The sequence below is a fragment of the Pristis pectinata genome, chromosome 16 (genome assembly GCF_009764475.1).
Source record: "Pristis pectinata isolate sPriPec2 chromosome 16, sPriPec2.1.pri, whole genome shotgun sequence".
Taxonomy (NCBI): Eukaryota; Metazoa; Chordata; class Chondrichthyes; order Rhinopristiformes; family Pristidae; genus Pristis; species Pristis pectinata.
This window is the reverse complement of record NC_067420.1, coordinates 32,072,880-32,086,550: the sequence shown is the minus strand read 5'-3', so window position 1 is coordinate 32,086,550 and position 13,671 is coordinate 32,072,880. Positions and strand designations below refer to the sequence as shown.

At 38.7% G+C, this 13,671-nt stretch overlaps 1 protein-coding gene across 4 annotated transcripts in view; it reads right to left on the bottom strand.

Annotated features, from left to right (window-relative positions):
* Positions 1-2,397: 2,397 nt before the first annotated feature.
* LOC127578691 (proto-oncogene tyrosine-protein kinase Src-like) overlaps positions 2,398-13,671 on the bottom strand; it is a 153,088-nt gene continuing 141,814 nt past the window's right edge. For 3 of the 4 annotated variants that reach the window (XM_052030973.1, XM_052030972.1, XM_052030975.1), the window contains 2 exons: positions 12,417-12,548; positions 2,431-5,754 (listed from right to left, as the gene is read on the bottom strand). In XM_052030973.1, the coding sequence (XP_051886933.1) occupies positions 5,546-5,754; positions 12,417-12,548 (341 nt within the window). In that variant the 3' untranslated portion in view covers positions 2,431-5,545. Of the gene's footprint in view, positions 5,755-12,416; positions 12,549-13,671 lie in introns of all 4 variants that reach the window. The other variant, XM_052030974.1, reaches the window with a different exon arrangement.

The following is a 13,671-nucleotide window of genomic DNA, read 5'->3' as shown; positions in this document are numbered from 1 at the left end:
AAATTGATTTCCCAGGAAGGTCAGTGGAGATAAAGTCTGGAATTATTGAGCAAGTAGTCAGATGTTATGAATAATGTGGCCATAAGCCAGGCAGGTTGAATGGTGCCCCATTTATGTTCAATATGCTTCATTAATTGTTATTGTTATGATCAATTTCTCCCCTTCCTTTCTCCTCTCTCAAGTAAGTTGCCTCCTTGCTGGTGATGGTGTTGTCATCGTTCAAGTGTAAGGCTCAACATGAAGCATAACTAGCCTACTCAACTAAAGCCATCGGTGAGAAAATTCCTCCTAAACAAGGCCGCTGTTACCACTCAAACTTTGAACAGATGATATAGCAATGGATGGGGAAAGAGCATTTCAGATTGCTTTCTCCTTGCCTAAAATAACTTCTGCTAAAGGGTCTTTGACTGGGAACATATAGTCTGCTTCTCTTTTCATAAATGCTGCCTGACCCACTGAGTGTTTCCAGCACTTCACCCTTGAGGTCAGTCAGCCCCAAGACTCCTGCAGCCACTAGAGGCACCTTAAATGCTGCAACATCAGAGGTGATTTTAAGGCAAAGTGACCTGGCATCATCCATCTTTTCCCTAAGTAAATCCTGGTGTTCATTGCTGGTTTCCCATTCAAGTATGATTTAGACCCAAGTCTGCTTTGCTTCTCTGATTAGGATCAGGCCTTTCCAGCCCAATAGGCCTTCCATTAGAGGATATATACTGCAGTCAGGAAATGGAGAGTTTAGAATTCAGGAGAGTGAGGGAACCATGTGGCTCACCAATCACATTAGCAAGGTCAAGGAAAGCATTAAATTAAAGAGTATATAAAGTGGCAAGAGCTGCTGGTAGATTAGAGGAATTTACAAGAACCAGCAGCAAGAGACTAAAATATTAGTAAGGGGAAGAAAATTGATTATGTGAGAAAACTGGCAAGTAATTTCAAAACAAACAGCAGGGATTTTTATGGATATATAAAAAGCAAGGTGTTATCTAGGGTAAGTGTGGGACCCTCCATGAGCAAGATTGGGGAATTAATAATGGGAAACAAAGAAATGGCAGGCAAGTTAAATCAATTTTTTGCTTCAATCTTCATAGTGAAGAACATTGCAACTATCCCAAAGATTTCTGATGGACTAGTCTCAAATGCTATGGAAGAATTTGTAACAATCACAAGGACAAGGTATTAGAAACACCACTTGGACTAAAGTCAGACAATCACCAGGTCCTGACAGCCCATACCCAAAGATTTTAAAGGAAGCATCTGCAGAGGGAGTGGAACCGAGTCTGAATTTCAGAGTTCCAGGGACATACCAGCAAATTGGAAAATGACAAATGTAACTCCATTGCTCAAGGGAAGATGACAAAAAGCAGGTAACTGTACACCTTTTAGCTTAACATCTGTTGTTGGTAAGATGCTGGTCTCTACACTCAAGGAAGAAATAGCTAGTCATTTAGAGAAGCTTAATGTAATCAATCAAACCAAATCAACATGGTTTTAAGATAAATCCTGTTTGCTAGAGTACTTTGTAGCAAGCAGAGTAAATAGAAGAGAACCTCTATTTGGATTTTCAGAAGGCATTGCCAAGATGCCAGATAAAAAGCTTAGCATACAAGTAAAAGCACATTGTATTAGGTGAAGTATGTTAGCATGGATTGACGATTGAAGACAGAGGCAGAATAAATGGGTAGGAGGGCAAATGGCATTCTGGCCTTTACTGCACGAAGATTGGAGTTTATAAACGGGGAAGTAGTGTTACAATTGTGCAGGGTAGTGGTGAGGCCATATCTGGAGTGCTGTGCACAATTTTGGTCCCCTTATTAGCATTGGAGGCAGTCCAAAAGAGATTCTATTGGTTAATTCAATAGGCTAACTTTTGGGATGAAAGGGTTGACCTATACAACTTGCTAAAGAAATTAGATCTATACTCTTTGGAGTTTAGAAGAATGGTAGGTGATCTTATTTAAACACAAGATCCTCTGGGGACACGACACGGTAGAAATGTTTCCATTTGTGGGAGAATCTCGAAAGAGGGACATAATTGAAAGATTAGGGTATGGCCATTTAAAACTGAGGGGCATAGGAACTACTTCACACAGATGGTGGTTAAATCTCAGGAATTCCTTATCCCAGAGAGTTACAGAGGCTAGCCTATTGGGGGTATTTAAAGAGCAAGTAGATAAGTTCAGGGAATTGAGGGCTACATGGAACTGGTACAGAAGAGATAAGGCCTGGGGCAGACCAACCATGTTGAATGGCAAGGCAGGCTTGAGGGGCCAAGTGGCCAACTGCTGCTCTTACCACCTTTTGTACATTAGATTTAGTAAAGATATTACTCCAACTATCAGACACAGTAAACATTGTGATATTTCCACTTTTAGAAAAAAAAGTTGTGATGACATCAGTATAGTTTAATCATTTTGTTTAATTGCACAAAAATGGAACATGAACTTGCAAAAAAAATTAACTTGCTCCCCACCCTCCCCAAAATTACAAAAGAGCTTACACCCAAACATAATTATACACAGCAGAAATATGTGGAAATACATACAAAGGTGAATATTAAGGTTTTCAAAATGCAAAGGTTGCATTTCTTTTTGTAAAAAAAAAATTAAATCAGAATTGAAAATCAATATATTCTCTGCACAGGCCATGGGAATGTGTACAGCATAAGTAAGTCATAAGTACCATAGTAACCAAAACATTACATACACAATTCATTCTTTTCATAAAGAAAAGAAGATGGAATTTCAGTATTATTATAGGCAATAAAAAAAAGATTCAAAGAGAAATTATTAAAATTATCACTTTTGTAGCTGTGTTGCCAATTTCTGCAGCTGGAAAGTAAAAATTTGAACAGCATACATTTTGCCCTAAAATTTTGTAATACTTTATATTATATACAAAGGACTGACTGAACCTATTCCACCATTTGACTCCAGTGTCTTTATACTAATTCACCAAGCTAGTTAGAATAGTCCCCCAATTTGTAGGGGGGGGTCTTCACTCCCATTCAGTACCAACTTTACTTTTCCCTCACATATTGGTTTATTCCAAATGCATACTTAAGATTCTGTGCAGTCATTGATCACAGTGAGAAAATGACAAGAGATAGGCCTGTGACTTAAGAGGCATTACCAAATACAGTTAGTTGCTAATGAATAACAAATTTAATTTGCACAAAATAATTATTCACACTCATTAGGAATTCACAGGGGACTATTAACAAGAATTTTCAGTTGTACCATTTCTTGCCTTATTTTTCCAAAATTTAAACTCTCATGCACTGATTATTGTTAGCTCGATAGTCAGCCAGAAAAGGAAACAAAAAACTCATGTGCTGTTCAGGCTAAACTCATTTTAGCATGTTAGCTAAAATTCACTTTGCATGAGTTAACAGCCAAGATTATTCAGTTGACGATGAAGTTGGGATAATTTCCACAGGATCATTCCTTTGTCATCTATCCATTTCACCACCTTAGTCTCCATCTTTGTGCTCATCTACAGAGTTAAAGGCATAGCCTGTTCTTCCCAATGTGCTTGAACCATCTTCACTATTTTGAGAAGGCAGCTATCAAGGGAAGCAAAATGTTGCCACGAGTTCACTAGTTTGACCATAGTAACAATTACTAGTAGAGATACAGATAAAACACCATTCTGCTCAAAAATTATTGTGGTGGAATTCAGGAATCAATGTAACACAAGTGAAAAAGAACCAAGTTGTTTAGACTGGAGAAATGCAATTTTTGGGGCTAAGGGGTTTTCTTGGACCTTTATACATTTTTTAAAATCATTACAGCATTTTATGGTAACAAAACTCTTTGGATCCAACTTTATAAATGCCTTGACACAGCACATACATTAAAGGTGATTTGATAAAGAGCCATCAATAAAGCCATGATCCCCCTATTGCATTATAACAGATCTTTGCCATTTTAATGCAGTCCAATATATCTTTTGTACCCCCAAAGCAATAGTGTCTATTGGCCCTCAATTTTCTCCTTTACCTGGCTATCAACAATGAACAGATAATCATAAAAGTAAGTTGTCACTGCCCATCCAAGAAACAACCTTCAACACCTAGTGAAGGATGTTTTCAGACATTCAGCAGGGAATGGGAATACCTCTACCATGTAATCCTGCTATTGTGTGCAAAACAAAATATGTTACAGCCTGTGCAAAAATACTTTTATCACCTTAAAATGCAAGGCCTTGAAATCCCACTGTGCAAATATTAGTGCTGAAATAATTTATGGATTTGTATGAAATTCCTTTTTAAAAGTGTTAACAGGTTTCAAATAAATGGGTTAACTTCTCCAGACAAAGGATTTTCACACAAATGCATGTCTTAATATTCACATAACTATGGCCAAACATGTACACATTTGGCTTGAAACTAAGCGAATATTTATTGAGGCTGGTTTATTCGCAATAGAAAGATTTTTATCATAGTTTTCTGTAAATATTTCATATATCCAGTGGCATCAAATGTGCATCTGTAATAAGCATTCATGTTTGGCACCTCATTAATTCTGTCTGGAAACAGAACTGTTCATCTCATATTCATTATGACCACTAGAGGACAGTCCTGAGGACACCTACTACAATGGGCTTGGGTTTGCACACACACAGAGCTGAAACCATGATGCGAGCATCACTGTTGCCTAATATACCTGCTATAACCAATTAATACTATCTCTGCAAGCTAACCAACTCACTTATAATTCTTAAGAAACAGCAAAATGTTTCATTTTCTTGTTCACATTATTGCTATATCAAGTCATAAAAGATGGCAGCTTATCCAATGTTTTCGTTCCTCTCACCAGCAAAAAAAAACATTATATACATAAAGTACTGCAGGGGAGACAAAACACTGAAATGCTTAGGCTTTACCACCATATCAATCAGAATCAGCTTTCTACAATTCATATGGATTAAAAATATAAATAATAATGAAGATAACAAAGGCATGTTATACCAACAATAATAAAAAAAGGAAATGTGCAAAATGTCTTAATGTTGTTGCAATTTCCAGTTAAGTAAATTGTATATAAGAACATTTTTTTCTAGATAAACTAGTCTAGCACCAAAAGTACGATAGACCTCTGGTGCCTTTTAATCCTTGCTTGACTACTATATTTTCCCAACCTATGAAGAGGAAGAAAATACTGCTGTAAAGAGATCATTCTAGATTTGTTTTTGTAGGTAGACTACAGAAGGGACAGTCAATAGGTTTGAGAGAAGGTTAAAAATTAATTAAGGAGACAGAATTCCTTATTTGGTGTTTTGGCTTTGCTTGCACAAGGAAATTCTTCGTTACCTCTTTAGTCAGAACCTTACCCATCAACAGGTGTTGAAATTCAAATTAAATATCTATAGTGCCTCATAAACAAAATTATCTATACACTGGAGCAATATGCAAAGATGAAGTAGTGCACAGTGCACGGGAATTCCAGTTATTAAGCAGATTTAAGGGCTGCGTGCAGCTAGGCTGATTGAATTTTTGCATTCTCAAGCTGCACAATGTCTCCAATGCTGCCTTCAATGACTGGGCCTATAAGTTTTCTCCTGGCTGGTACTGAGGTTCTGTGGAAGTGAAGTAATCTTCTAGGAAGGCCTGCAAATACTCAAAGGTTGGCCTCTCTTCTGGCTCCTTCTTCCAGCACTGAATCATGAGATCGTGGAGAGACTCGGGACATTCAGGTGGGCACGGCATTCGATAACCACGTTCCACCTGATCCAGCACCTCCCGGTTTACCATTCCTGTCAATTAGAAGAAATCGACATGAGTAAGAGTTGAAAATTTTAGCATCTTTTAGCCACTCAGCCTCTTGTCAGGTGACTTGATATGTAATACATTTTCCTTCTCTGTAAAATGATAACAAAAATAGACAAAAAGACTGCAATTTGAAAACTGGAATTCAAGACATTCTGTTCCTCTCTATGATCTAGTAAATTTAATCTACTGTGATGATCTGATTACTTACAGATTATACAACACTGATCTCAGAATCAAATTAAAAACCACGAGTTATCTTATCCCATCATTAATTTAGCAGAATTCTTCATTGTGGGACTTGATCTTTTACATTTTTATTTTCAAATTATGTGTTTTACACCAATGTACCTTTATATCATGCATCTAACAAAGCCAGAAGTCCCAAGGGTCAGAAGCATCATCAACCAGAAATTTCACACCAAGTCCATAAAGACATCAAAACAAATGACCCAATGCTTGGTCAAATGAGGTAGGTTTCAAGAAGTGTCTTAAAGGAGGAAAGAGAGGTACAGAGATGGAGATATTCAAGGAAGGAGTTCCAGGACCTTGGCAACTAATAATCGAATGATTAAATTCCATCATGATTTGAAGTGGAGGACAGCAAATACCCCAGAGGATTAGAGGGCTGGAGATTACAGAGATAGTGAGTGGCGAGGCCATGGAAAGATTTGAAAATGAACAAGAATTTTAAAAATAATGCATTGTTTAATCAGGAAAAAATCTAGATCATCAAGCACAGGGGTGATGAGGGAATAGAGCTTGGTGGCGGTACTTCAGCAACAGAGTCATGGATAAAGTTTGCAGAGAGTAGAATGTGGGAGGCTGGCCATAACTGCTTTGAAATAGTCAGGTCCAGAGATAAAAAGGCATGGATGAGAGTTTCAGCAGTGAATGAGCTGGGGAAGGAATGGAGCTGGGCAGCAGATATAGCTGATCTTAGTGGTCCAAAACTCATCTCAGGCTATAAAATAATGCCTAGATTTTGAACAGTCTGGTTTAGTTTCAAACACCATGGAGAGGGATTGAATCAGTGGGGCTGGAAAATGGAGTTTATGATGAGGATATTGGCTTCAGTAATTGGTAGAAATGCTTATAGACTTCTGGATTTTGGAAAAGCAATCTTGGAGTTCAAAGTGGCAGTGGTGAGCTTTGAGCTGAGTGACATCAGTGTACATGTAGAAATGAATGCTGTTTCCAGATGTATTTTAAAATTCCATTTCTCCACGTGGCATATTGCAGCAGATTATACCAACGAGCTGGAGTCTCTGAACACCAATAATTTTTTTGTGAGCTAAATCACTCGTAATTTACTGGGTTCATTTATTTAAATGTCATTTAGCAATTCTCCAGCTCAAATCTTGTTTGCTGTGTGAACTGGAAGTGCCATGCTAGCTACATTCAAAATTATAATTAAAAGTCACGGCCGACTAAAGACTGCAGCAGCAGGCTAGAGCACAGCAGCTAAGCGGGAATGTGTTTGACTCAGTGAGTTAGCTATTTGATTAAGGTTTTCCACTGGAGCTTCATAACAGAAGTACCCACATAAAGGGGCAGAGGTATTACAAAGAGGAACAAAACTGGGTAAGTATAGAATTGGATAAATACTTGGATAAGGAACAAAATGTAGGCAGATGCGGGAGGAGCAGGGGTAATCTTGGCAGCTCCATTAAATAAATGGCCTCAGCCAAGAAGGCCGAAAAGGGTCACTCTGAAATACCTTTGACTAATATCCAACCAAACAACTTCTGCAAAATATTTCTCCTTGGAGGGGAGAACAATAGTTACAAACTTGCAATTTATAGGTGCATTAATCCTAAAATTTATTCAACAAGCATTGAAGAACACTATGATGCCTCTTCAGCCTTATAAGCAAACACAGCAATCAGCTTGAATCAGGATGATTTATGTGAACTGATTGCAGTCTCTCAGGGTTTAAAAATAATGACTGGTCAGATTCAGTTCAGTGCACACTATTAAGTAACCAGCCCATCAAAGTGCTTAGTTTGTCTTTCATGCATATAATAAACAGAAGATGTCCATCAGGGGACTATCCCAGGTTGACGCACATTATCTGCTCCACTGTTCAGGCCCCCTTCAAGGACAAGAAGTGAAGTTCAGACCAAGCAATGAATGGAGAACTGCATTGGGGCCATTAATTATTTAACCAGGTGTACGAATTTCAGCTGCAGATTAATTGCCTGCGGTGCTTATTCCAATAATATTCATGACATTTCAAAAAAAGCTATTAATTGAATGGAAAGCAATTTGTATGACAAGGCATTATGTAAATGTAAAATCCTTTCTCCTCATAAGGTACGAAACTGCATTAAATTATAAAAACTCTGTCAGGTAGTTAACTCTGTGGCCCAGCACTTGAACTGCTATTTTACTGTCCAGTGTATTTGAACAAAATACGAACAGTGAGTGAGTGAGCGAGTCAGTCAGGCTGTAATGTTGTAACCTGGTTTTGTAGATGTTGAGCGTAAGGCCAATTGTCTCATTAGCTTCAGTGAATGTACCAATGATAGCTTGAAGCTCAGTCTCTGAGCTTGCACAAACGCAAATGTTGAGGTGGTCAAAGCTTCCTAGATGAAGTGCAACATCCCCACCGATTCCCAAGACTCTCTGGCCCATGACCCTTAAAATGAGGGAGTATTCAGGATGGTATGGAGACACAAGAGATTGCAGATGCTGGAATCTGGAGCAACAAACTATTGAGAATCTCAAAGCTCTGGAGCACATAGAAACCCTGAGTAAGCAACAGAAGGAGTGCATCACCTCACAAACTAACCATGTGTCTGACCCCCTGGGCCACCTCCTGCCCTATCTATGGAAGAATATACTGTTCCTATATTGGCCTCATCAACCACCTCAGAACCAGTAAAACCAGGACACAAGTCATCCTCAATCTCAAAGGATTACCAGAAGAAAACTGTTGCACCTTTAATCCTTTAACAGTGGGAATGTAAACATAATGCAAAGAATAACATGATGAGCACAGCTGAAGAAATTCAGAATTCTTTCCCAATCTCTCTGATAAAGCATCCATCCCAATTTCCAAAAGAATCATTGGTACAACACATCTCTGATTCACCAGAATATTTACAAATGAAAGAGATATTTGTCTTGCTGGTGTGAAAAGCCTGGTTGATGGGAGAGGTCAGTGTGAGCAGTTTAGTTGTCACTTGGGAGTGGCTGCAGCTGGAAATGTTGTGGTCTGAATCATATTACATTTGTCTAGCTATTTTTCTTCTTGGGCAGTCCCTTGGGAGCAAAGAATCAAAAAGAAGTTCCAACACTGGAGGACGCCATTCAGCCCATACTGTCTGTGCCAGTCAAAAAATCCCATCTTCCAGCACTTGGTCCAAGGCCATGCAGGTCACAGCTCAAGTACATATGCAACTACCTTTTAGATGTGACAGGGGTTTCTGGCCCACCACCTTTTTAGGTAGTAAATCCCAGAACCCTGCTAAGTACTGAGTGAACAAATAAAGCAGCATCTCCTTTCTCATCTTTCTACTAATTGCTTTAAATCCATGCCCTCTGGTTTTCAACCCTTTAGCTCAGAGGGCATGGACTTAAAGGCCCCTCTCAATTTTATACACCTCGATTAATTCTCCCCTCAACCTCCTCTATTCCAAAGAAAACAACCATAGACTATTCAAGCTACTTGCATTGCAAAATTTTCTAGTTCCGGCAACATCCTTGTACTTCTCTGCTGCTCCTTTTCAATGCAATCACATCTTTCCTGTAAAGTGGTGAACAGAACTGTACACATTACCCAATCTGCAACCTAACTAGTGTCCCATACACTTCTGGCAAGACTCCAAGCTCTTCTATTCAATGGTTTGCTGGGCCATTTCAGCCTCAGACGGGATTGGTGTCACATACAAGGCGAGTTGAAAAAGATTTCTTACCCCAGACATGTTAAAAGAAAACATCCTGGATGCCTTTTCAGCTACGTAATCATTTTGTGGACATCTATTAAAAAGTCCCTCCCTTCCTCCGCATCTCCCAGTAACCTCCCATTTATTGTGTACTTCCCTGCCTTGTTACACTCTCAAAATTACATCTCCTGACACTTCTTCATAACGAATTTCATTTCCCATTATTTTTGCTCAACTGTCCTATATCATTCTGCAGTTTAAAGCTTTCCTCCTATCAGTGACATGGCCAATTTTTGTAACATTTGCAAACTTTTCTTCTACATCCTCCCTATATTTAAGCCCAAATTATTCATATATACCACAAAAAGTAAGGGATTGAGCACTGCACCCTGTTGATGGGTGCTTTTCCTGTGGCAATTTTGGACTTAAAGCAGAGCAGCCTCCACTCTGATGTCCCTCATTACCTTTTGCTTCCTGCCACTGAGCCAATTCTGGATCCCAAGATCTTTTATTTTTTGACCAGCCTGCTATGAAGGACCTTGTCAAAAGCCTTCCTAACACGAGTCTAACTGACATCCACTATGGTTCTGTGTGCTCCAAGGTGACCAATGAGTCCCATGTGGGATACCCAGACTCTGGCACAGATGAGGCAGGTGAAACTTGATTGGGTGGGCGTGCATGCTGTCTGGATTGTTGTTTGTACATGCCACAGCACTGATGGATGGGTAACACACTGCAGTCATTACCTGTTGGGACACTCGTTTTCAAACCAAGATGTCACTTCTTCAAATGTACAACCTGTGAATTTATGATGCTATAAAACTTGATCTGAAGCTACCAGCTTAAGAAAAAGCAATTAAACTGAAAGCCACCAACTACAAGATGTCAAAACAGATATTTTTCAGAAATGATGCAGGGTTTCGACTTTGTTGCTCAAGCATCTGCAGTCTCCTGTGTCTCCATTTTTCAGAAATTAATTTGGTGCAATTCTTAAAAAAATTATGTGCAGTGAACATACCAGGTATGTTAGGAGACTGAGGATCTGTGACCATAACCATAAAAGTCTGAAGTTAAAAAATTACATCTATTCAGTTTGCTCAACCAGCCAGAGCCAGCTTGTGACATGGTCATTGGGTGGTGGTTGTGTTGTGAATCATGCTGTTTAAATTATCATGATTGTGCAATGTAAATAGGCTGATGGATTAGTTTGTCTGTCCCTGCCCAATCTGCCAACATTAGCTCTAGTTTAGGAAATAAACCTACAAAAGCATTTACCCCGAGTAATTTTCAATTCCTGTCCTAAAGGCATTGGAATATTGCTTGGGTGACAAGTTGGTCACTAGTGCCATTTTTCATCCAGTCTTGGCAAATGAGGATATGCAAATAAGGGAGAACAAGAGAGTGGAGGCTGCTCCACTCTAAATCCAAAATTCACACAGGAAGGATCAATATAGCAAACATGACTGGAAGCTTTACCTGATTTTTGCCTTTCCTGAGCACAGGGACTCCAGATCTTTGTTAAAATATATTAATGTATCAAAAGTGGGTATCAAAGACGGACTCTAATTAAAGCTATTTGTGTGCCATTCTTGGTTCAGATCAGCTAACTCAACACACGACAAAACTGTTTCTCACAATTGGCCACAGCCAATGGTATGGCAAGAAAGGTACAGGAATCAACCTTAACAATTCATTTCTGTTGCTGACACTTTTGTGCAATTTGGTTCTATGTGATTGATTTAGTAGACAGAACATTCCATGGAGATAACGTCCACACTTCTTACATTACCCACATTTTACACTAATTCATTAAGTGTGGTGACTACTTGGAGCACCTCAATGAGTTCTTGCCCTGTATTTACAGATTTAAAAGGCTTTCAGGCAAATTTTGTTTCAGATATCCACTAGCAGCTTATTAAACAACTTTTCTTTTTCATAATAAGATCTTGGCTATAACTGATAACAATTAGCATGGCCAATTGTTAGCTGGGATTTCACAGAATCATAGAATGGTTACAGCAGGCATCGAGACCATTCAGTCTGCTGAGTCCATGCCTGCCTTTTGTAAGAGCAATGCAGCTAATACCATGCCCTCATTCTCTCCCTACAATCCTGCAGATTCTTTTGTTGCATATACTCACTTTGAACATTACAGTTGAATATGTCTCCACAACTACTCCTGGCTAAACATCCTAAGTCAAACCACTCTTCAATAAATTTTTCCTCACATCACTTTTAGCTTTCCTACTAATCACCTTCATTTGTTGTCCCCTAGTTCTTGGTCCATCCACCTATCTCTATCTGTATTTTCACATATTAGACTCCCCTGTAACCACTTCTCTTCCAAGGTGAGTGACCACAGCCTCTCCAGTCTACCCACATAACCAAAGTTCCACTTCCCTGGAATCATTTAGGTAAAATCTCCTCTGCTCTTTCTCCAAAGCCTCTACATCTTTCTTAAAGTGTAGTGCCCAGAATGGGGCATAATACTCCAGGATGTGGTTTACAAAGGTTCTAACCAACTTATTTGCACTTGTACTCTCTGCCTCTAGTTATAAAGCCCAGAATCCTGTATTTCCAATAATATTATAAAGTTGTTAGCTAACATGTGCCCAGGTACAGATGGCAACATCAACAAGGCAAGTATACGTGGCATTCATAAATTTTGTATTCAAAAGAGCTTGTTCACTGTGTGACTTCCACAACTATTGTTTAATATACAGCTAACCAGTAGATTTATTTTGTACTTCAGGATTTACCTGGATATGGCACCCTGCCCTTTGTAGCTAGTTCAGTCATCAGAATTCCGAATGACCACACGTCTGATTTGATGGTAAAACGGCCATACAGTGCAGCTTCGGGAGCTGTCCACTTGATAGGGAATTTGGCACCTACATCACATAAATGCAAACGAAGAAAGGAAATTAATAGGCAAACTCATATTTTGCCTGCACGACTGTAAACTATTATGCCACATAGGATTTAGGTATTTACTGGGAGCTATTACTCCATGCTGTATTGTAAACTACTTATATGATTGTAAAATTCAAAAATGCTGCAGAAAATGATATACTTCTCTTCAATTATACTTGCTTAACCATAAGGGCAAATGATTCCATAGGGATATGGAAATAGTATAAGGATTTATGAATGGTAGAAGACGAGTTAACTAGGGATTGAAATAATATGGAAGACTTATGTATTCCACTTGAGAATATTTCACAGATTAATTTCCGTGAGGTTATCACAGAGACTACTCATTTATATACCCATAAATTCTACACTACACTCACTTAAAGCAAGACAAAGTATTTCTTCCATCAATAAGATGTTACTTAGAATTAAAAATATCTTAAAGTCACACGAGTCTTTGTCTGTTGAGTGGTCATCCTCATCGATAATTAACAAAATTTTTCTCTCTTCACATATGCTGCCTGACCCGAGTATTTCTAACATCTTCAATTTTAATTTCAGTTTTCAGCAACTGCATAATTTTGCGTTTGTGCAATTTTACATCTTTTGTTCTTGACAGCTACAGGCAAACACCAGATTGCTAAATAAAGACTTGATAATGGTTTAGATTTGATGTACATTGTTGTGAAATGCAGTCAGTCAGTCTATCAGAATTATCCACTCCCAATAAGTGTTTGTAAGATTCCTTACTGGATATGACGGATTTGTTGAATACATTAACCTGTAAAAGGGTTGGGATAAAGGAATGCTTTGCAAAAACGATAGACATTTATTATCCAATAATTTTGTATGCTTTATGTGTTTTAAATCAATGGGACTCAGATTGTTCTGTACTTTAGAGAGCCCACTTAAGATTGAAAGCTTATGAAATTATTTATCCATGTACACTGCCATTCAGATGGCACCCCTCACCATTGAGTGTGCCCTGATTGATGTTTCCAGGTCCTGGATCAGAACTCGAACCCTCCAGCTCGAGAGACCCAAAGACCTGGAAGCTGGTGCACATTCCAACTTGCACCATATTTCTCACTCACTGATTTT